The sequence below is a fragment of the Schistocerca cancellata genome, chromosome 4 (genome assembly GCF_023864275.1).
Source record: "Schistocerca cancellata isolate TAMUIC-IGC-003103 chromosome 4, iqSchCanc2.1, whole genome shotgun sequence".
NCBI classification, from domain to species: domain Eukaryota; kingdom Metazoa; phylum Arthropoda; class Insecta; order Orthoptera; family Acrididae; genus Schistocerca; species Schistocerca cancellata.
In genome coordinates, this window is record NC_064629.1 from 417,638,628 (window position 1) to 417,664,436 (window position 25,809).

The window sequence follows — 25,809 nt, forward strand, 5'->3', positions numbered from 1 at the left end:
ATCTGCAACATAGTCATGGGCACCCACATGATACTCATATACCTACCTACACAAAACCTTCTTAGTCACTGAAGTTCCTAAACACCCTGTCTAGCTCGGGTGAATTGATGAGATCTCCATAAACTGCACCCAGAGAGAAACAATCATCATTCTCACACAGCCACAACACCTTTTTTCCTATCGTCTTCACCTATTCCTCCCAATCCAGTGTTGCACCCTCCTGCACATTGACGTGCACATTTCTGATGGCTCCAAACATTACAACATTAAAGAAAGAAATCAGAATGTGAAAAAGGAACCTATCCAAAGTTGCATGTAATTGGGTATTCATAATTTTTGTGTACATATGAAAATTCACATGCAATATATACAGCCAAAAACTTAAAGCCCATTAACCTCTCTAACATTACCCACATTTTGATAGTGAACATCTCTAATACACCAAAAAATCTCTCCCATACAGTTCGATTAGACATGGACAGCACATCTGCAATGACGAGTAATACATTTTAGTCAGTCAAACAATGGAAACTCCAGGTTGGAGTATCAACAACATAAGGAAAAGATAGGTTGCTACTTACCATTTAGATGACATGTTATTTTGCAGAGATGCACATCTAAAAGACACTTACACATTAGCTTTCAGTCACAGCCTTTGTCAATGTGCGTGCACGTGTGTGTGCGTCCCCCCCCCCCCTTTTCACGCACAGATGGCTCTCCAGTCCAAGCTGCAGGAGATGGCAGTTATGTGCATGCATATACATGAGGTGTGCTTGCTTGTGTCAATGACTGTGTGTGTGTGTGTGTGTGTGTGTGTGTGTGTGTGTGTGTGTGTGTGTGTGTGTTTGTTTCTTTTTCTGACAAAGGCTGTGGCTGAAAGCTAAAGTAAAAGTGTCTTTTAGTTGGGCCTGTCTGCACCTTAACATGTCATCTTTATGGTAAGCTGCACTCTATCTTTTCCTTATATTATTTTAGTTAGTTACATGTTCCATAGATCATTTGAATGATTCTTTTATGGACATGATGTGGAAAGAGTCAATTTACAGGATATGTATAAATGATTAGTGTTAACATTAATTAACATATCATCATCTTAGTCCTACTCCTGCAACAACAGTTAAAAACTAGGCTTTTCCCCATGGCTATCAGCTTTTAAACAGAAACCTGTCAGTGGAATAGAAGAAGTTGTCCAGGAGAAATGAATTAAAGTTAGATTTCTTTGCTAATGTTACTGGACAAATAATGAAAACTTTTTGTTGTTGCATGTTGAACTCCTTTCTGAGCTTCTGACAGCTTTAACAATGGGTAATGAAGATCATTTTTCCCTGTAGCATTGTAGGTATAGACATCACTGTTCTTCTGGAATTGTGATGGCTTATTTATGATGAATTTCATTAACAAAGATGTGTACTGTGACGGCGCAATTAAAGTGTCTAGCTCCTTCAAATGGTATCTACATAACACCTGTAAGTGAACACAACACATTATTCTTACTGTTTGCTTTTGTGCAATCAATATTTTCTTTATAAGTGATGAGTTAGCCCAAGAAATTATCCCACAAGTTATTATTGAGTGAAAATATGTAAAATATATCAGGAGGTTGATTTGTTTGTTTGCAAGACTAGCAAATATATGAAGAGCAAAAGTTGCTGAATTTAACTCTATGAGAAGCTCAGTAATATGCTTCTTCCAGTTCAAGTCTTCATTAATATGAACACCCAAAAATATTGAGCATTCTACCCTATTTACTGACTCCTGCTCATGTGCTACATCAGTTGCTGGTATGACTCTTATTTGTTGTACAGAACTGAATATGGTGTGTGTTTTTCTCCCCCCCCCCCCCCCCCCAAAAAAAAAAAAACCAAAAAAACGGGAGAGTCCATTTTCTAAGAACCACTTTATAATGCATTGCGAAATACCATCTACCAGCTCTTCTTTTGCTTTCTGTCTAATGATATTTATTATAACACAAGTATCATTTGCAAAAAGCACCAATTCTGCTGGTTGAATGTTAAGTGGAAGGCCATTCACATATTGAAGGAGTAGGAGTGGCCACACAACTGAACCCTGTGGGACACCTTTTGTGGTTTCTCCCCAATCACTAAAATTTTATCGTTCCAATATTGTACAGTATGCTGAAGGTCTTATTAAAGCCTTTATAGAGAGGCATTACCTTCCAAACCTGGTTTCTATACAGGCCTTCCATGCAATATCCATACGTTCCTTATATTCTGGCTACCCACTTGAACTGTCTGCAGAGTAGCACCAGACTCACTATCCAATACCACCCTAGTTTGGAACAACTTAAGCATGTTCTTCATCAGGGCTTGAAGGTACATCTCACTCTCAGTCCTCCCCAATACTCCCAAAGTGATATTCCACAAACCATACAATCTACAAAATATCTTGGTCCATCCTTATGTCAAACTTTCTTCAAGTTCCTTACCACTTTTGCAATATCTCTCAATCAGATACAAGAGCAAGACATGGTTGATGACCCACCCATAACATCATATTCTAATCTCCTATCAAATGGCATTCTATGTACAAAGAAAAGCTACCATGCAGGAAACACATTTGGATGGAGGCTAGTGTATGCATATGAACTACTCAGATTGGTAAAAGTTGTTTCATATATTAGCATTCGATGATATCATTTTTGAAAGTATGGAAGACTGACACAGCTAACTCTATGGCAAGATTATACGGGTAGTACCAGAAAGAAGAGTTGTAAATTGATCTAATGTGCCAAGTGTGAGCTGTTGTGGGAAAGCAGCTGTATGGTGGAACAAAGGACATTTTTTAGGTTGACACTGCAGCTTACCACCTTCAAGTATAATACATTCCAGTTATGTAAATGCATAGATCACCTTTTCATGTTATTGACTGTAAATACTGCATGTGAATTTTCATGTGTGTGTGAATATTAAGATTACTCAATTACATGCAATCAGGTCCAATTCCTTATTCATATCATAACTTCTTATTTTAGAGTTGTGCTGTATGAAGTTGGAGTTCTACATTAATATCTGTTCAGAATGCTCAAGATGTTTAATGCATGTTTTATTCACAGTTAATCTGAGTAATATTGTGGAATTTTATACTAATTATTTATGCTGAAAAGAAGCTACCCTACCAAGTAGAGTTTTAAAACTTCTCGAAAGTTCATGTACTAATGCAGTGTAAGTTTTGAAACTGTTTCTTGACTAAATTATTTACGTATGTTTAGTATTTGATGTTGTAATTGATAAATGATTTCACTTGCATAGTATATGAGATTCTGTTGTTCTGTTGCTATTTCACAGTCAGATTAAAGTCAGGCAAAGTGTTATCTGAAAATGTATGTGGATGAAAAGTACAACATAACTATGAGGACATAGTCATATTTATGGTTTCCGTAGCTGTTCAAAATTTATAGGTAAAAGTATTTCTGCACAACAGGAATTTGTTTTGTTCTGACTGTTTACATTATTTAGCACATAGAAAGCATATTTTTGACCCTTGTATAAAACTTTGTACCTATGTAAAGAAGAATTGTGTAACCCACTGGTTACAGTAAGAGTATGTCTGGTTTGGACTGGTGGTTGTTTATAATTAATGCCATGAAAATTGTCTTCCTAATTTTAAACATATTTCCCTCGTTATCCTCTGCTGTGAACAGTATTTCACCTTGAAATTATTTTGCGGATTTATCAGGGAATCATGTTCATAATGTAATTCTTTATTGGAAGGAAAGCTGACACTTTATTTACAGCTTAGGTAATATGATTATGGTCAAAATTCGAAAAAAAAACATAAATAACACTGATATGTACAGGGAAACTTTTGCTCAAGACATGATTAGTATTACAAGTGTTTGCCTTGTAGTGAAAGTATAAGTGAGGGAATATTACTTGTGGTGTTTTGTGTAACAGGACTTGTACCAGAAAAGTCACAGCACTTATAAGTCATTAAAACCACGCCACAGAAGTGATTATTACATGGCCATAGCCATGTCCTGCATTATAAGGGGCAGGCCCACTTGTCAAAGAAGTCATTTTATATACCAGATCTGCTGTATACTTGGCAAAGCCTTGTAAGTGAGCATGACCACCAAACATGTCTACCGTAGCCACCAGGAGAGTTTGCCACACACTGGCATGAGTACAACATGATGAATTCAATCACTTCTTCAAAACCTGTGCATCTGGATACACTCCACCCCCCCCACTCCCCCAATACCAGCTCTTTAACCCTAGAACACGTAATGTGAGTCTACAAGACTCCTAACACTACAATTTCTTTTTTTCTTGTGCTTCATTTTATTACACACTAGGCCAGATCCCTACATTTTTACCATTATGTGACTTGATGAATGCTTTACTGTAACTCCTATATGATGATTTCAGACGTTATATTATGTAAGACCTCTTTGTACCCTTTCAACTAAATAATCAATTGTTGTTAACTAGGTCTCTCCTGATACATATTTCAGACAGTTATATGCCAATGACTACATGGCCTAAACTGCACAAAAATGTAGGCAAATAAATAGATATTTCAACTCATCCAATGGCAGTCAAAATGGGAAAGTGTTATAATTCACATAATTTAAACAAGTATTCTACAGACCAAGTATGCCAGGACGTTTCACTATGGTACTTAATTATGTGCAGATTGCAACTACCGTTGATCATTTATTACATTGTAAATTTAAGATTCTAACAAAACCTTTGATTTACAAAGTGTACTATGGGATACAACTGTTCAATGAATTAAGAAAACCATACTGACTCAGTTAACACTGAGACACTGTACAAATTTATAGCGACTTCAGCATAGACAGAGCACGGGTATAACAAATATTGCTGCATAGGCAACTGCCTGAGAAAAGGAGGAAAGCAAGATGATGATTTAATATCCTGTTGACAATGCAACCTTTACAGACAGGGTCCAGGCCCCAATTGTGAAAATTATCAGCCATGACCTTTTCAAAGGAATTACCCTGCCATCTGCCTTGAGAAAATTATGGAAACCACATAAAACGTAAATATGGGTGCTTAGATGGTAACTTGGCCATCGTCCTGGCAAATGCAAGACTAATATCTTACCACTGCCCCATCTTGCTCATTCATAACAAGGGATGGAAACAGAGAGATGGAACAGTTCTGTTCCAAACTTTGTTAACTGAACAGATGAGAGACTATACTGGGCAGCTTAAGGTTAAGATTGGCATACATTATGAGAATTAAAAGAACTGTTCAAAGAACCTCCTGCATCATTTTTGTGCTGTGAACTTCTTTTAGTGTTAAAACACACAAACGTCATAATGCAAATCCAAACAATTTATACCAGCACACTCCAGAAACATATACTTAAAGTGAAAGCAGAATTAAAATAATAAGACAATAGCTTACCAAATTAAAGTCGCGGCCTGACAATATGCTATGCAGTTACTTTATGGAGAGCCATTTCCCAAAACTCCAGCTACAATGTGAGCACACTGACTGGCCAATAATACTTACATGTAAAGCATGCTTTGATGCAGTGTATGAGCCTGAAAATGGTACACCAAACACTCCAGCAGAACTTGAAGTTACAGCTATGTGTCCTTCCCCTCTCTTCAGAAAATATTTCACTGCAATACGTGACAGGGAGATTATTGAAAATACATTAATGTCAAATACAGCTTTATCCACTTCCAAATCAATGTCTTCCCAAATTGCTCTCTGTGATCTACCAGCATTGTTCACAAGAATATCCAGCTGAAAAAGATGGAAGAATATGTGAAAATTTTCTGCAATGCATTACAACAATAAATGAACCAAAGTAGTACATTAAGTGTTAGAAAAGCAAAACAAGGGCAAAGAGGGGTTGTTGTTGTTGTTGTTGTTGTTGTTGTTGTTGTTGTGGTGGTCTTCAGTCCTGAGACTGGTTTGATGCAGCTCTCCATGCTACTCTATCTGTGCAAGCTTCTTCATCTCCCAGTACCTACTGCAACCTACATCCTTCTGAATCTGCTTAGTGTATTCATCTCTTGGTCTCCCTCTACGATTTTTACTCTTCATGCTGCCCTCCAATGCTAAATTTGTGATCCCTTGTTGCCTCAGAACATGCCATACCAACTGGTCCCTTCTTCTTATCAAGTTGAGCCACAAACTCCTCTTCTCCCCAATTCTATTCAATACCTCCTCATTAGTTATGTGATCTACCCCTCTAATCTTCAGCATTCTTCTGTAGCACCACATTTCGAAAGCTACTATTCTCTTCTTGTCCAAACTATTTATCGTCCATGTTTCACTTCCATACATGGCTACACTCCATACAAATACTTTCAGAAACGACTTCCTGACACTTAAATCTATACTCAATGTTAACAAATTTCTCTTCTTCAGAAACAATTTCCTTGCCATAGCCAATCTAGATTTTATATCCTCTCTACTTCGACCATCATCAGTTATTTTGCTCCCCAAATAGCAAAACTCCTTTACTACTTAAAGTGTCTCATTTCCTAATCTAATTCCCTCAGCATCACCCGACATAATTCAACTACATTCCATTATCCTCGTTTTGCTTTTGTTGATGTTCATCTTATATCCTCCTTTCAAGACACTGTCCATTCCGTTCAACTGCTCTTCCAAGTCCTTTGCTGTCTCTGACAGAATTACAATGTCATCAGCATACCTCAAAGTTTTTATGTCTTCTCCATGGATTTTAATATCTACTCCAAATTTTTCTTTTGTTTCCTTTACTGCTTGATCAATATACAGACTGAATAACATCGGGGATAGGCTACAACACTGTCTCACTCCCTTCCCAACCACTGCTTCCCTTTCCTGCCCCTCAACTCATATAACTGCCAACTGGTTTCTGTACAATTGTAAATAGCCTTTTGCTCCCTGTATTTTACCCCTCCAACCTTCAGAATTTGAAAAAGAGTATTCCAGTCAACATTGTCAAAAGTTTTCTCTATGTCTACAAATGCTAGAAACATAGGTTTGCCTATCCTTAATCTATTTTCTAAGATAAGTCATAGGGTCAGTATTGCCTCACATGTTCCAACATTTCTATGGAATCCAAACTGATCTTCCCAGAGGTCGGCTTCTACCAGTTTTTCCATTAGTCTGTAAAGAATCTGTGTTAGTATTCAGCAGCAATGGATTATTAAACGGATAGTTCGGTAATTTTCACATCTGTCAACACCTGCTGTCTTTGGGATTGGAATTATTATATTTTTCTTGAAGTCTGAGGGTATTTTGCCTGTCTCGTACATCTTGCTCACCAGATGTTAGAGTTTTGTTGGGACTGGCTCTCCCAAGGCTGTCAGTAGTTCTAATGGAATGTTGTCTACTCCCACGGCCATGTTTCAACTTAGGTCTTTCAGTGCTCTGTCAAACTCTTCACGCAATATCATCTCTCCTATTTCATCTTCATCTACATCCTCTTCCATTTCTATAATATTGTCCTCAAGTACATCGCCCTTGTATACACCTTCTATATACTCTTTCCACCTTTCTGCATTCCCTTCTTTGCTTAGAACTGGGTTTCCATCTGAGCTCTTGATATTCATGCTAGTGGTTCTCTTTTCTCCAAAGGTCTCTTTAATTTTCCTGGAGGCAGTATCTATCTTACCCCTAGTGAGATACGCCTCTACATCCTTAAATTTGTCCTCTAGCCATCCCTGCTTAGCCTTTTTGCACTTCCTGTCGATCTCATTTTTTAGACGTTTGTATTCCTTTTTGCCTGCTTCATTTACTGCATTTTTATATTTTCTCCTTTCATAAATTAAATTCAATATTTCTTCTGTTATCCAAGGATTTCTAATAGCCCTCGTCTTTTTACCTACTTGATCCTCTGCTACCTTCACTATTTCATCTCTCAAAGCTATCCATTGTTCTTCTACTGTATTTCCTTCCCCCATTCCTGCCAATTGTTCCCTTATGCTCTCCCCAAAACTCTGTACAACCTCTGGTTTAGTCAGTTTATCCAAGTCCCATCTCCTTAAATTCCCAACTTTTTGCAGTTTCTTCAGTTTTAATCTACAGTTCATAACCAATAGATTGTGTTCATAGTCCACATCTGCACCTGAAAATGTCTTGCAATTTAAAACCTGGTTCCTAAATCTCTGTCTTACCATTAAATAATCTATCTGAGACCTTCCAGTATCTCCAGGCTTCTTCCATGTATACAACCTTCTTTTATGATTCTTGAACCGAGTGTTAGCTATGATTAAGTTATGCTCTGTGCAAAATTCTACCAAGCGGCTTCCTCTTCCATTCCTTACTCCCATTCCATATTCACCTACTATGTTTCCTTCTCTTCCTTTTCCTACTAGCGAGTTCCAGTCACCCATGACTATTAAATTTTCGTCTCCCTTCACTACCTGAATAATTTCTTTTATCTCATCATACATTTCATGAATCTCTTCGTCATCTGTGGAGCTAGTTGTCATATAAATTTGTACTACTGTGGTAGGCGTGGGCTCTGTATCTATCTTGGATACAATAATGCGTTCACTATGCTGTTTGTAGTAGTTTACCCGCACTCCTATTTTTTATTCATTATTAAACCTACTCCTGCATTACCCGTATTTGATTTTGTATTTATAACCCTGTATTCACCTGACCAAAAGTCTTGTTCCTCCTGCCACCGAACTTCCCACTATATCTAACTTTAACCCATCCATTTCCCTTTTTAAATTTTCTAACCTACCTGCCCAATTAAGGGATCTGACATTCCACCGTAGAACACCAGTTTTCTTTCTCCTCATAACAACATCCTCCTAAGTAGTCCCCACCTGGAGATCCGAATGGGGGACTATTTTACCTCCGGAATATTTTACCGAAGAAGATGCCATCATCATTTAACCATACAGTAAAGTTGCATGCCCTCAGGGAAAATTATGGCTGTAGTTTTCCTTGCTTTCAGCTGTTTGCAGTACCGGCACAGCAAGGCCGTTTTCGTTATTGTTACAAGGCCAGATCAGTCAATAATCCAGACTGTTGCCCGTGCAACTACTGAAAAGGCTGCTGCCCCTCTTCAGGAATCACACATTTGTCTGGCCTCTCAACAGATACCCCTCTGTTGTGGTTGCACCTACGGTACGGCTATCTGTATCGCTGAGGCACACAAGACTCCCCACCAATGGCAAGGGGTAACAAAAGTTAAATTTCTTTTTTGAGAAACAACATCAGAGAAAGAAAATATGTCAGGTAGACATGAAGGATATTTAAAAGGTAAAGAACTCAGTCATGAGTAGTATGCTTTACTGACATTTACTGAGTGAACAAATTTAATTTAGTTTAAAGATATGGAATACATGTAGAGCGTATACTGATAGGTGGCCCATTACGTAGATAATAAAATCAGACTGTGATACAGCTGTACAAGTCCACTTGTTGTATTATCAATGGTAATCAGTGTTGTTGAATGTATCTTATTTTTAATATCTCTCTGACATAAAAAAACACACAAAATGTTCACTTAGTGGATGATATTTCTCATGGTTTGCAACTTTCTGACTGTATAGATCTGTGTGATGGACCAAGACTTGGATCAGGGTCTTTGCATTTGCAGGAAGGTTCTCTATCAACTGAGTTATCCATACATGACTCACAACCTGCCCTTGCAGTTTTGAGTACTTACTGACTACTCTCACTATCTAAACAGTTGGGAAAAAAAAAAAAAAAAAAGCAATTTACAGGTTGCTGTTTAATTGTAACATCCACACAACATGGATTCAATTTTACAAGCAGTGCACAGTAGGAAACTTTCCAAAAGGTGCCATACTTTCATCACTCCATATTATTTACTTGGTCACATAATATAAATGGATAGATAAAAAATCTACTCACCGAGTGGCGGCAAGGGAATATACACACAAAAGGATTTAACTTTTACAAGCTTTTGGTGCCAGTGGCTCCATCTTCTGGCAGAAGGGTTGAAGGGGAAGGAAGAGGGGTGAAGGAAAAGGACTGGAGAGGTGTAGGGAAAGGGGTACAATTCAGAAAAGTCACCTAGAACCCTGGGTCTGGGGAGACACTGCATGGAATGAGAAGGAAAGTCTGTCCAGTAAGTCTCCCATGACCTGGGGCTCTAGGTGACTTTTCTGAATTGTACCACTTTCCCTACACCTTTCCAGTCCTTTTCCTTCACTCCTCTTCCTTCCTCTTCAACTCTTCGGCCAGGAGGTGGAGCCACTGGACCCGAAAGCTTGTAAACGTTAAATCCTTTTGTGTGTATGTTCTCCCTGCCATACTTGGTGAGTAAATTTTTTTTATCTATCCATTTATATTATATTATCAATAATTTATTATTTTCATTGTTATATTTGCTTTATCACTCCAGACTTAACCAGCTTTAACTACCAAACATCATGCCCAAAAGTAAGGAACATTCTTCCTAAATCCTTCCCATATCTTTCAAACAGGTATTCTACCAGTGATCCAATTTACAAAAGCAATACATAGTGGAGTGAGGAAGGGGGAGGGCTAGCAGGGTGTGGGTGGGGGAAGAGGAAACAGTACTGCCTGGTGGGGCATGCAGGCCTCAACCTACGGTAACCTACTATCCCCACACCCTCCTCCCAACAATTTCTGGCCCCTCTGTCCTATCAACTCCTCACAACTCATGTCCCCACAATCATTGTGCACAGCCCCACAGCCCTCTGCCAATAAACCCACTCATTGTTTCCCCTTCTCTTCTCCTTTCCATTCTGCTCCCTTTTTTCCCTTCCCTCCCTTCCCCACAGCCTCCTGACACTGCATGTGGTAGCCTTGTCTGCCACCTCAAGCACCTGCACTCTCTGCCAGGCAGCACTGTTTCCTTTTCCCCCACCCGTACCCTACTATACCTCCCCCTTCCCCACTCCACAATGAATTATTGTTCCAGTTCAAGGCATTTTTTCAGTTTCAGTCTGGCCTGAGCAGCCTGAGATAGCGGTCATTTGTGTGTGTGTGTGTGTGTGTGTGTGTGTGTGTGTCCTATGCGCAGTTCAACGTGTCACCCTTCTCCTTTTGTTGATATTGCAACATGGGGTTTCCACTGTCTAATTAACACTGAAAAATTATATGAAGTTGCTGACTATTGTAGGAAAAATAAATCATGTGAAAGCTGTTACAAACTTGTTCATTGTAGCATAAACTGAAAATTAATAAATGATTCTGACTGTTTTTAATGATGAATGTGATTTTGACAACTGCTGTGCAGAGCTAGTGAACCTATATGACACTGACGATATTTCAATTTACAAAGTCCCCACATATTGTATTTGACAATTATAACCAAAGATGGATAACGTACTGTAACTGTATCACATTTACGTAAACAGTTTAGTGTCATCTCATTGTCACTGTAGAGTCTTGTACCAGAGGAAGCAAGAAGAGGATGTTGTTTGGTGGCCAGTATCCTCGTTCTACCACACAAACTGCACACATGTATTATTAGTGTTCTTTATTTATTACTAGGACAGAAAGCTACTTATCTCAAGCTAGTCCATGTTTCATAGTACAAGCTCTTCCATAATAGTCCACATTAGCATCACTGCTTGTGAAGGACAAGTCCCACTATGTACTCTACTATGGTCACTAGGTACTGACTGACTCTCAGCTAGAAACTGTGACTCTCACTGACTGCGAATGGGCTGACTGTCTGTGACGGACTGGCACTGACTGGACCCTCCGGTCCACGGCAGCGATCTAAATACTTGCGGTCCAGAGGGCATTGGCGGCGCGTTGCCTGCGAGTCTGTCTTTGGCCTCTCTCCTGATAGATGCGCTTGCTCCCGTGCCTATGGTCGATCTTCTCGCAACCTCTTTGCTGACCGGCATGTGGCAACAGCTTACGCCAGCAGACATAGTCAAGTTGCTGTACTAGCAGCAAGGAACACATAAAAAAGCATACAAAAAGTACAACTAGAAAGATATTTCATATAGTTCCACATAAGCTATTATTGCTAACATTAATATCCTCAAAGAATGGGCTAATTTTCACTATTTTGTAAGAGATGCTATACAGTTGAAATAGTGCATTTTTCAATGCAACCTGATCATTAAATAAATATTTTGATTTTCGGAAGGAATATTTATATGTTTGAAACTCTTGCAAAAGGTTCATTTTGTAGTCCTGTCAACTATAAGCAAAGTTTCCATGTTAAAGAAAGATGGAGAAGGAAGAGTGCATTTCTTGATTTTGAGATATTGTGCAAAAGTCGACTTAAATAAATTTTCACTGTATTTGTTGAGCAGAAGGTCACATAAACATATCTTCAATGCCCTCCCAGTCTGTCATACATAAAAACTCAGCCATATATTACAATGAATTTTATATACACCAGATTTGAGAAATTCATCTGTTGGTGGCTTATCATTATGTATTTGGTTACATTATTGGTGGTGAAGGGCGCAGAGAAGTCATATTTTTTTAACAAATTAGCTATATGATATACAAAGTCACCTAGACTGTAGAGTACTTCTTAACAGTATTTTTTAACAGTAAAGCTATTTTTGTAGAGTGTCAGGGATTAATATTTTTATTGGTTTTATTTTTATAAAGTCTTTGTACAAGGCTTGCTTGATGCCCATTTTTGAAAGCTATATACTTTAACCCCCCCCATGAACCATGGACCTTGCCGTTGGTGGGGAGGCTTGCGTGCCTCAGTGATACAGATAGCCGTACCGTAGGTGCAACCACAACAGAGGGGTATCTGTTGAGAGGCCAGACAAACGTGTGGTTCCTGAAGAGGGGCAGCAGCCTTTTCAGTAGTTGCATGGGCAACAGTCTGGATGATTGACTGATCTGGCCTTGTAACACTAACCAAAACGGCCTTGCTGTGCTGGTACCATGAACGGCTGAAAGCAAGGGGAAACTACAGCCGTAATTTTTCCCGAGGGCATGCAGCTTTACTGTATGGTTAAATGATGATGGTGTCCTCTTGGGTAAAATATTCCGGAGGTAAAATAGTCCCCCATTCAGATCTCTGGGAAGGGACTACTCAGGAGGACGTCGTTATCAGGAGAAAGAAAACTGGCGTTCTACGGATCGGAGCGTGGAATGTCAGATCTCTCGATTGGGCAGGTAGGTTAGGAAATTTAAAAAGGGAAATGGATAGGTTAAAGTTAGATATAGTGGGAATTAGTGAAGTTCAGTGGCAGGAGGAACAAGACTTTTGGTCAGGTGAATATAGGGTTAAAAATACAAAATCAAATAGGGTTATGCAGGAGTAGGTTTAATAATGGATAAAAAAAAAATAGGAGTGCGGGTAAACTACTACAAACAGCATAGTGAACACATTATTGTGGCCAAGATAGATACGGAGCCCACGCCTACCACAGTAGTACAAGTTTAAATGTCAACTAGCTCTGCAGATGACGAAGAAATTGAAGAAATGTATGATGAAAAAAAGAAATTATTCGGATAGTGAAGGGAGACGAAAATTTAAGTCATGGGTGACTGGAATTCGGCAGTAGGAAAAGGAAGAGAAGGAAACGTAGTAGGTGAATATGGATTGAGAGTATGAAATGAAAGAGGAAGCCAACTGGTAGAATTTTGCACAGAGCACAACTTAATCATAGCTAACACTTGGTTCAAGAATCATAAAAGAAGGTTGTATACATGGAAGAAGCCTGGAGATACTGGAAGGTCTCAGATAGATTATTTAATGGTAAGACAGAGATTTAGGAACCAGGTTTTAAATTGCAAGACATTTTCAGGTGCAGATGTGGACTATGAACACAATCTATTGGTTATGAACTGTAGATTAAAACTGAAGAAACTGCAAAAAGGTGGGAATTTAAGGAGATGGGACCTGGATAAACTGACTAAACCAGAGGTTGTACAGAGTTTCAGGGAGAGCATAAGGGAACAACTGACAGGAATGGGGGAAGGAAATACAGTAGAAGAACAATGGATAGCTTTGAGGGACGAAGTAGTGAAGGTAGCAGAGGATCAAGTAGGTAAAAAAACAAGGGCTAGTAGAAACCCTTGGGTGACAGAAGAAATATTGAATTTAATTTATGAAAGGAGAAAATATAAAAATGCAGTAAATGAAGCAGGCAAAAAGGAATACAAACGTCTAAAAAATGAGATCGACAGGAAGTGCAAAAAGGCTAAGCAAGGATGGCTAGAGGACAAATTTAAGGATGTAGAGGCGTATCTCACTAGGGGTAAGATAGATACTGCCTCCAGGAAAATTAAAGAGACCTTTGGAGAAAAGAGAACCACTAGCATGAATATCAAGAGCTCAGATGGAAACCTAGTTCTAAGCAAAGAAGGGAAAGCAGAAAGGTGGAAAGAGTATATAGAAGGTGTATACAGGGGCGATGTACTTGAGGACAATATTATGGAAATGGAAGAGGATGTAGATGAAGATGAAATGGGAGATATGATACTGCGTGAAGAGTTTGACAGAGCACTGAAAGACCTAAGTTGAAACATGGCCGTGGGAGTAGACAACATTCCATTAGAACTACTGACAGCCTTGGGAGAGCCAGTCCCGACAAAACTCTAACATCTGGTGAGCAAAACGTATGAGACAGGCGAAATACCCTCAGACTTCAAGAAAAATATAATAATTCCAATCCCAAAGACAGCAGGTGTTGACAGATGTGAAAATTACCGAATTATCAGTTTAATAAGCCATTGCTGCTGAATACTAACACGAATTCTTTACAGAGAGAAAGAAACTGGTAGAAGCCGACCTCTGGGAAGATCAGTTTGGATTCCATAGAAATGTTGGAACATGTGAGGCAATACTGACCCTATGACTTATCTAAGAAAATAGCTTAAGGATAGGCAAACCTATGTTTCTAACATTTGTAGACTTAGAGAAAACTTTTGACAATGTTGACTGGAATACTCTTTTTCAAATTCTGAAGGTTGCAGGGGTAAAATACGGGGAGCGAAAGGCTATTCACAATTGTACAGAAACCAGATGGCAGTTATATGAGTTGAGGGGCAGGAAAGGGAAGCAGTGGTTGGGAAGGGAGTGAGACAGTGTTGTAGCGTATCGCCGATGTTATTCAATCTGTATATTGATCAAGCAGTAAAGGAAACAAAAGAAAAATTTGGAGTAGATATTAAAATCCATGGAGAAGAAATAAAAACTTTGAGGTTTGCTGATGACATTGTAATTCTGTCAGAGACAGCAAAGGACTTGGAAGAGCAGTTGAACGGAATGGACAGGGTCTTGAAAGGAGGATATAAGATGAACATCAACAAAAGCAAAACGAGGATAATGGAATGTAGTTGAATTAAGTCGGGTGATGCTGAGGGAATTAGATTAGGAAATGAGACACTTTAAGTAGTAAAGGAGTTTTGCTATTTGGGGAGCAAAATAACTGATGATGGTCGAAGTAGAGAGGATATAAAATCTAGATTGGTTATGGCAAGGAAATTGTTTCTGAAGAAGAGAAATTTGTTAACATTGAGTATAGATTTAAGTGTCAGGAAGTCGTTTCTGAAAGTATTTGTATGGAGTGTAGCCATGTATGGAAGTGAAACATGGATGATAAATAGTTTGGACAAGAAGAGAATAGAAGCTTTCGAAATGTGGTGCTACAGAAGAATGCTGAAGATTAGATGGGTAGATCACATAACTAATGAGGAGGTATTGAATAGAATTGGGGAGAAGAGGAGTTTGTGGCACAACTTGACAAGAAGAAGGGACCGGTTGGTACGGCATGTTCTGAGGCATCAAGGGATCACAAATTTAGCATTGGAGGGCAGCATGAAGGGTAAAAATCGTAGAGGGAGACCAAGAGATGAATACACTAAGCAGATTCAGAAGGATGTAGGTTGCAGTAGGTACTGGGAGATGAAGAAGCTTGCACAGATAGAGTAGCATGGAGAGCTGCATCAAACCAGTCTCAGGACTGAAGACCACAACAACAACAACAACAACAACAACAACAACAACAACATATACTTTAAGTTGAGTAGCAACAGCAGAAGGTATTAGGACCTCAAGCACAGATGGTTGATCAAGTGTGAAAGAAGCATATTCACATAAATGTGATACATTTACTGTAAATTATTAATCTGTGGTTATAATTAACCTTAGAATGTAACCTCAACAACAACAACTTACAAATGTTCAGAATGTAACCTTATGTACAAATTAATTTGCGATATGAATGTAAAATGACTTATTTCACATCATTATGGTCTATCATGCAAACTGATCCATGGAACACATGATTATTAAATTTCTGTAATACACTCCTTATACTTTACATAAATACACATGGCAATTTACTTGCGATTTATATTACCCCAAATTTTGTAGGCTTCTGAAGATAACAGATTAATCTGTCAAAACCAGTGCAGCAAAGTAAAAATAACTGTGCAACTGACAACTGAATTTTATTCTGAAATATTAGCCATATTGCAGCTGCTGAGAAAATAACAGCTATGAATAAAGTCATAATTCTGGCTGTATCTGTACATGTAATAATATAACAACATTTTATAGTGCTTGCATAAGTACAATTATGTATTTCAGTTGTCACTTGATAAATGTATGTGTGACATTTCGTTAATGGGGCCAAAATTGAACTGGAATCGTGATGTAGCACATATGTTCTAACATTTTGTAAATCACATCATTTTTTAAAAATATTTGTGTCTATTGTCCCAAAAGAACACATTGATTGACCTCCAATATAATCACTTCATTCTTAAAAACAAAGTTCAGTACAGAGTAGATAGGTAGGTTGGTTGGTTGGTTGATTTTTGTGGGGGATGGGGGAGAGGGTGGATGGGACCAAACAGCAAGATCAACAGTCCCATTGGATCAGGGAAGAATGGGGAAGGAAGTCAGCCGTGCCCTTCCAAAGGAACCATCCTGGCATTTGCCTGAAGTGATTTACGGAAGTCACAGAACAAAGGAGATAAATGAGTAATTGAAAACCATAGACACGATTCTATGACTGCCACCAGAACACAATTAAAAAATTCCAAGTAAAAGATGAAGATTTTTTGTCTTCTATTAGAAGAGAAAACTGTATAATTTCATTGTTTGTTTAAAAAGGAATACTATTTTAGCTGTAGCGGAAGATTACATACCTTACCAAAGTGATGGATAACCTTACTGAAAGTATCATCATGTGTGTTCACTGCAGTGACATCAAAAGGGAGAACCAGTACATCATGTGGATTAAGATTTCCCCACTCTGTAACATGTGCATCTATATTGGCATTTTGCACAACGCTTTTCTAGCTTTCTGTAAACCACTTATTTAAAGTACGTTACAAAGCCTCTACACTACCTGATAATTTTTAGATTTCAGTTATGTTCCATTGCAAAGACAATAAAATTAGTTTTTGCAAGGACAGAGTAAGAAATCCTCAAAATCAATACATGTGAAAAATACAACAATAGCAGCCAGTTCACATTGGCCAATATAGACTGAACAAAATACAGATACTAAATTATGGACATAACATTCTGAAGTGGGATTTCATCAGAAATTGGTAAATACTGTATGTAGGACATGATAATGTTTAGTTATACTAACACATCTGAAATTACTTTAAAATATTGTACGCTGTATTCAGCCAATTCATCTGCAACATTTAGTCTGTTCTTGTATCTAGATAATAGACTAATAAAAAATAGCAAATTAATACATAAAATAAAGAACTGGAAACAGGACATGATAAGGTCAACTGCTTACCATTAACCAAAACTAGCAGTAGCTGAAGAGAACAAAATTAATGCAACAAAACTAGGTTTTAAAACAAATATTCACTATGAGATCATACAGAGAAGAGGATACAAATAGCAGAGAGAATGATTGCTCTAGGCTCTGGATCACAGGTTTGTACATCAAAGTTACCTTAATTGAACCAGTGATGTCTCTGCTATGAAGGATAGAATTAAAGTTTAAATAATTGCCTCTTGTTGATGGATTTAGTCCTCCTGTACATATATATCATTCAACATTTTTTCCCCATGATGGATGGCTTAGTGGGGAGCTCAATCGATCAAATCTGCATCTCAAAAATCACCTTAACATAATTCTAGAAAAGCCGACCACACAATGGTTTCTTCATTAGAAGAAAGTGGAAGAAGTCTCTGGGTACCATGTCAGTAGAATATAGGGGGTGAGGTAAAACATGGAAGCTCAAGAAAGCAGACTGTCCTGCACAGAATGAGATGATGTATTCTCATGGAGTAAAAGCACTCTCCTGAGCTGCCTGTAGCAACACTTTGTCTTGATTGCCTCTTGTAACCTGGTCAAGAGATTTTGGTAGTATGCTCCTGAGATAGTTTGCCCCTTTAAAGCATAATCTGTTAGCATCATGCCATGACAGTTCCAAAAAACACTCAACATATCCTTGTCCGATTATGGCTGAATCTTCTACCTTCTTTGGCAGGGGTGAATCCACATGTTTCAAGTGCTTATACTGATTCTTTGTTTTGGGGTCATAGTGAAACACCCAGCATTTATCCATGGTGATTGGAAATGGAAATGAAGTCCCACACTTCTTGACAGAGCGCAGAGGAACGATGCGGGAGGTCTGCACTGCCATACTAGGTACGGTCCTGAAGGAGGTGGTTTTCCGTTGCCTTCCTCTGACCGTAATGCACATGGATGATGTTGATGATGATGAAGATGATACAACACCCAGTCATCTTCAGGCAGGTGAAAATCCCTGACCCCGCTGGGAATCGAACCCGGGACCCCGTGCTGAAGAAGCGAGAACGCTACTGCGAGATCACGAGCTGTGGACCCATGGTGATTAGGTGACTAAAAAGTTATCTAGATTGGACTGACACAGCTTTACCATTTTTGCTGCTGACTTAGTTCAATGGAATTTTTGAATGGGTACAAGCAGTTGCAGAACCAAACAAGAACCTCCATCATGTTCATGCAAGGTACTGAAAACTGATCCATGACTGACTTTCACTTTTTCCACTATTACCTCAAATGTGATATGCCAGTCTTTGAGCATCAGGGCCTCTACTTCTCTTTGCTTGCAATTACTGGCTCATAGCAGACAAATGGTCTGTCACTTTGTATCTCATCATTCAGATTTGTTTGAACAGACTGGAAGTGTCTGCACCACTTAACCACTGTGTCAAATGAAAGTGAATTGTTGCTCTGCATTTCCACCAACTCAGCATGAATTTCTGCAGAGTTATTCCACTTCAAATGCAGAAAATGAATTACTGCATCATACTCTATTTTATCAATAAGTTTCACCATTTTGTTTTCATTGCTGTACTGGCATGCAGTGGTAATGCGATGAAGGGATTTCGGTGTTTACCAGGACTGCAGATCTTTATCTGCAAGTCAAGTATGAATTATGTAACATTATTTTTTCAGACTTTCCCTCATGTGTAGGCATTTATGGAACTGTTATCTGGAAGACAACTTCGCCATTTACCATGAAGTCATGTAGCTCACAACCTGCAATACAGTGCTATGAGAGGCATTCAATAAGTAATGCAATGCATTTTTTTCTGAAAGCAGGTTGGTTTTATTCAGGATTCCAATACACCTTATTATTCCCCACTCTTTCAGTTACAAAATCCTATTTTTCAGCATAATCTCCATTTGATGCAAGAGTGTTCAAACATTACAGGATTCTTTTTCCTATTCATCTGCATTAATTTAAATTTATCTATATTTAGAGTTAGCTGACAATCTTTACACCAATCACAAATCCTGTCCACGTCGTCTTGTATCCTCCTACAGTCACTCAACAACGACACCTTCCCGTACACCGCAGCATCATCAGCAAACAGCCGCACATTGCTATCCACCCTATCCAAAAGATCATTTATGTAGATAGAAAACAACAGCGGACCTACCACACTTCCCCGGGGCACTCCAGATGATACCCTCACCTCCGATGAACACTCACCATCGAGGACATCATCAGACAGGTTTGCATGACCTTGTTGTGATGATCACAAATGCCTCGCCCAATGACTCACCATACTTTTATTCACTGCAAAGTCTCTGTAGATATTCTATACGGGTTTACGAATAACTGTGATGCTCTGGTTATCTGCCAAAAGAAACTCAGTGAAAGCTCTCTCCTTGGAAGCTTCTCCATTACAAGCGCCATTTTGAAGGCTACGTATAGTGCCACCACCTATAGGAACTTCATGAAACTATAGGAGCTGAAGTGGGAACATTCCATGATGTCCCAAAACTGGCTGGGAAAAATATGTGTTGTATCACTTATTGAACACCCCTTATACTTCCTGAGCCTGCATGGCAAAGTTACAGGTTAAGCTACTTATTAATATTAACAGCAGCTCTGTTAGACTCAAAACGCTGAGTAGGTGCAGTTAGAGACCATCCCATACCAGAAATATCTAGTGTGGCCATTAGCATTGCAATCAGTGCCAGTAGCCAGCAAAATTAATCCATAGAGACAAAGGTAGTCATTTACTGTGATGGGTGTATTCTGTGTTGTATAATTGCAGAAGTAGCAAGTTTGTTTGTATTTCAATTTATAAAATGAATAATTTCAGAAATAATGGGGAAAAAACATTCTGCCAAGTTATTGGTGAACTCCTATTACATAATGCTCTGCAGCCACCTAACAAATGTAGTACTGTTATGAAGCATGTCTTCTGGGGGTATAATATGCAACAGAAGTGAAATAAATAGTATGGTCAATGGACAAATGTAAACGTATAAAAGGGTTATGTGGTGATGGAGGAGGAGGAGGAAGCATGGGCCATGTCTTGTATTCAGCTCCATTGTAGGGATATGAGCCATGAGGCAAAGAGTTGGGGGGGGGGGGGCAGGGGTTGTGGTAGGGATGGTCAAGGATAATATATAGGTTTTTTGAACTTGAGAATACTGATGTGGGAGGAGTGGGAAGGACAGTTTGTAGGATATTCCTCATTTCAGGGCATGACAACAGGCATTCAAAACCATGGCAGAAGATGTGATTCAGTTGCTCCAGTCCTGTGTGGAACTGAGTTATGAGAGGAGTGCTCCTTTATGGCCAGACAATGGGAGATTGTAGGTCAATAGAGGGACAAGGCAAGGGAGATCTGTTTCTGTACAAGGTCGGGTGGGTAATTTCAGTCTGTGAAGGTCTCGGTGAGACCCTTGGTATATTTGGAGAGGAACTGCTAGTCACTGCATATGTGATGACCAAAGGTGGCTAGGCTGTATGGAAGGGACTTCTTGGTATGGAACAGATGGCAGCTGTCAAAGTGGAGCATTCTAACTCTGTCAGTCCATAGCCCTCACCAACTTAGTCCTAAAAAACCATGTAAACCAGGCCCAAACCTCACTGCAATATCTCCTCTCCATCTTTAAAATTCCCCTACTCTGCAGTCCCATCTTTCACATTGAAGCTCTTGTTCTTAAGGAACTACAGTGGCATGCACAACGCTACCTCAAAAAACTCTCCAACCTGGAGCGGCAGTCTTGCGGCTCACTCTGAACTTGGCTGAATGTTTTACACCCGAAATATTAGAAGAAGAAGGAGATTTCTTGTGGCTGCACACCTGAAACTTAATGGAACTCTCCAACCTGTTCACCTCCTCCCCCCACCTTGGACTGCCATTATCCAGCACCTCTAAAAGAGGCTCCAAACCTCCCCCACTTCCCCTCATAGCCAATAAATGCTGCCTCACAGACCTGCTACATTTACCAAACCACCAGAAACCTTGTCCCTCAACCATACACAGAACCTAGAATCTAAAATGACTCAAAACACAGTCATGAACATTTTCTCCAAAATCCTTAGTCACACAGAAGTATGACTCCTTCCCAAAGGCCTTACCTTTTGTTCCAGTCTGTATGTCAGTCATGCTGGACTTGTTAAAGAACTTCTTTCCTTCTCCTGGCCCCTACAGTGGAAACACATTTTGCCACCAAACCTACCAATCAGACTCAACTCAAAACTAATACTGAACCCTGCCTGACCCCGTTCATTCCTCCATCTAACAATGATCCATGATCCTCCACCACCACTGCTCCTAATCCCCCCAGTTAACATTTCAGAATTTCTTAACCTCAAAACTTGGCTCATTATCATCCCCCAAATCACTCAACATGGACACCACCATTACATTCGCAGAAAGAACTGTAATTCACCACTTAAGAACTGATCCCGACCTTATAACCCTACCTGCTGACAAAGGCTCCACCACTTTCATTTTGAACTGCAGGGATTACCTAGTGGAGCAACTCCACCAGCTGTCAGATTCATCAACCTACAAATCCTACCACAGATAACCAATTCCAGAAATCCAACAGGATCTTCACTACCCCCTCAAATCCTTGGGCCCATCCCATCATCTCTCCCCATTTTCTATCTCTCTCCTCACCCCTATCACTCACTGCACTCCTACCTTCTATGCACTTCCTAAAGTCCATAAAATCAACCACCCAGGATACTGCATTGTGGCTGGTTGCTGTGCCCCTACTGAGAGAATCTATGCTCTCATGGAGCAACACCTTGGGCCTATTACCTGTGACCTACCCTCCTATATGAACGACACCAGTCACTTCCTCCATCAACTCTCCACAGTTCTGTTCCTTTACCACATGGTGTCACACTCATCTCTATTGATAGCACCTCCCTGTACACTAACATTCTTAATGCCCATGGCTTTCTACTATTGAACACATTTCCCAATGTCTGACTGACTATAGACCTACAATCTCTTTCCTGCTCACAGTTACCAACTATATCCTCAGCCACAATTACTTCTCCTTTGATGGCATCTCCCACAAACAAATCCACGATACATTGATGGGCACTCACATGGCCCCTTCCTATGTCAACCTATTCATGGGCCATCTAGAGGAGTCCTTCCTAAGCACCCAGAATCCCGAAAACTTCACTTGGTTCAAATTCATTGATGACATCTTTGTGACCTGGACAGAGTGAGGACACCCTATCCTCATTCCACCAGAACCTCAACACCTTCTCCCTCATTTGTTTCACCCAGTCCATCTCAACCCAACAAGCTACCTTCCTCAATGACCTCCAGCTTAAAGATATCAAACCCGCCAACAACCAGCAATACGTCCACTTTGACATCTGCCACTTATTCCATGCCAAGGAGTCCCTTCCGTACAGTCTAGACACCCATGATCATTACGTACACAGTGATGAGCACTCCCTTTCCAAATATAACAAGGGTTTCACTGAGGTCTTCAAAGACCAAAATTATCAACCCAATTTTTTAATGAAACAGATCTCCTGTGTCTTGTCTCTCTGGTTGCCTAGCACCTCCCCTATACCCAAAATCTGGCCACAAAGTAGCATGCTCATACCACCCAGGACTAGAGAGCAAATGAATCACATTCTCCACCAAAGTTTCAGCTACCTGTTGTAATGACCTGAAATGAAGAATATCCTACCCACTATCCTTCCCACCCCTCCCACAGTGGCACTCAACAGCCCATAAAACCTATGCAATATACTTGTCCATCCCTACTCCACCCCTGTCTCCAACCCCTTGCCTCATGGCTCACATATCTGTAATAGACTTAGATGCAAGACCTGTCCCATATCTCTTCCCACCACCACCTACTCCAGTCCAGTAACAGGCAACTCCTGCTGGCCCATCAAAGGCATGGCTACCTGTAAAAGCAGTCATGTGATTTACAAACTAATCTGCAACCATTGAAAAACTTTCTAAGTGGGCACAACAACTAAAACACTGTCTATGTGCATGAATGACCAGTGACAAACTGGTGGAAGGTGTAGTGCTGTTTGTGGGAGCATGCAGCGATGTTGTGGGGACAGGATAGGGCTACTTGGTGCAATTGGGTGGTTGAAAGGGGCCAGGAGCTGAATAGGAGAATAGTAGGAAAGGGGAAGAAGACTGATGAGTGCGCTAGTGGAATAGAAGGCTGTGTTGTGCTGGAGTTGCTGAACATATTGCGTAACTTGGTGTGCTTCACTTCAATGACTGCTTCACAACCTGTGTCATCTGGATCCTTCCTACAGACACCAGCTTCTCTTAGCTGTGCAGATGGTAACTCTCCCCGCAATATGTTATCCCATGTACCCATAACTGTTCTGGCCTCAACCTTCACTAGTCCCTGTCCTCCATTTACCTATCCCCTTTCCTGCTCCCACTCCAGCACAACACAGCCTTCTATTCCACTAGCGCACTCATCAGTCTTCTTCCCCTTTCCTACTATTCTCCTATTCAGCTCCTGGCCCCTTTCAACCACCCAATTGCACCAAGTAGCCCTATCCTGTCCCCACAACATCGCTGCATGCTCCCACAAACAGCACTACACCTTCCACCACCCCACCCTGCTATATCCTCCCTCCCCACCCCAAACCATCTCTTTACCCTCGCCACCAGACTGCTTCTCTCATCAGGTGCACTTAGGACTCAGTCTGGCCACAGCAGGCAGAAATAGTGGACAGGTGTGTGAATTGTGCTTGTGCGAATGTGTATGTGTTTTCTACTTCAGAAGAAGGCCTTTTAGCCAAAAGCTAAAATGTGTAGTAGTCTTTTTAATTGTGCCTATCTGCAACTTAACATCTCGTCTGTATGGTGACTAGCAACCTATCATTTTGATAATGATGATGTTATTTCATCATGGACTTTCAATTGCTTTGTTTCTAACACCCTTATAGAATGCTATTAGAAACAACATTCAAAACATGCAAAACCATGTGAGGTTCAATGTGCCAAACCATTTCCACTTACTGTTGATAACTGAACATCCATTACATGGTTTATGTTCTAAATCATGGGGCAAATATAAAAAAGCACTTTTAACTCTTTAATTGACATTGGTAAATATATATACCACTGGTCTTAAATGCTGTTTATTATTTTATTTAGTAAAAATAGTTGATTTTATTGGTATTAATATATTCACAAGTTTCTCTGAGAAGTACAAATAGCATTTTTATCTTTCTATGTTGTTAAGTTTTAGATATCAGTAAACAAGTGATTAATGGTAAGAATATTTATGAACGGTCTTTGAGGCACTAATCTTCAGAATTGGATTTGCGTTCAATCAGCATGTGTCACTTGCAAATTTACTTTTCTGATATCAATTAATAGTAACATTTCCTTTACAATAAAGTGCAAAATAAATACAGGCACATCTGCAAGAATATTTACAGCTTCTTTTCTTCCACGGTGCACATGTAAACAAATTGACTGTCATGAATTCAGTTCCTAGTTACATCCCATTTACTAATTATATGCAGTGAAATGCTTCTTCTAATGAAAAATGAACATTGCAGATTATATTTTTTCACAAATTATGTTAAAAATTTTAGCCAGTGAGATAATATAAATGTAACAGGTATATCATTTAATCATTTTTGTTTTAAATGCGAACATTTTTGGCTAGGCTTTACTGTTACTGTTACTGACATAAAATGAAACAACAAGTTCACTGTTACCAGTCACCGTTTTATTTATTTCCACGACGCATTTCGAAGGTTTAAACCTCCATCATCAGGTGGATTTACATTCATTGCGACCTTTTCTGCACTGTTTTTGTACTCGAAAATAGCCTTGATTGCCTGACTGGGCAGATTAACTTTAAATGCAAACGTTTTTATGTTAGGCTTTACCGTGACTGTTACTGACATTAAATGAAACAACGGTGACTGGTAACAGTGAACTTGTTGTTTCAGTTAATGTCAGTAACAGTCACGCTAAAGCCTAACCTAAAAAGTTCGCATTTTACTGCACTTTACTGCATTTTACTGATTACTATTCCTAAACAGTACATACTGACATGTGTTTCATTGTTATGCTGGATGGAAACATTTTATTTGTTAGTGGGCTACACTGAGAGCAGTACAAGCATAAGAATATTCTTTCAGAAATTTATGAACACAATATAGTGCCTTAGCACAT

At 39.5% G+C, this 25,809-nt stretch overlaps 1 protein-coding gene across 2 annotated transcripts in view; it reads right to left on the bottom strand.

Annotated features, from left to right (window-relative positions):
• Positions 1–25,809, bottom strand: part of LOC126184225 (dehydrogenase/reductase SDR family member 7) — a 161,691-nt gene that overhangs the window by 38,819 nt on the left and 97,063 nt on the right. For both annotated transcript variants that reach the window (XM_049926594.1, XM_049926593.1), the window contains exons 4-5: positions 17,040–17,146; positions 5,505–5,744 (exon numbers count right to left, since the gene is read on the bottom strand). In XM_049926594.1, coding sequence (XP_049782551.1) covers positions 5,505–5,744; positions 17,040–17,146 — 347 coding nt within the window. The remainder of the gene's footprint in view (positions 1–5,504; positions 5,745–17,039; positions 17,147–25,809) is intronic.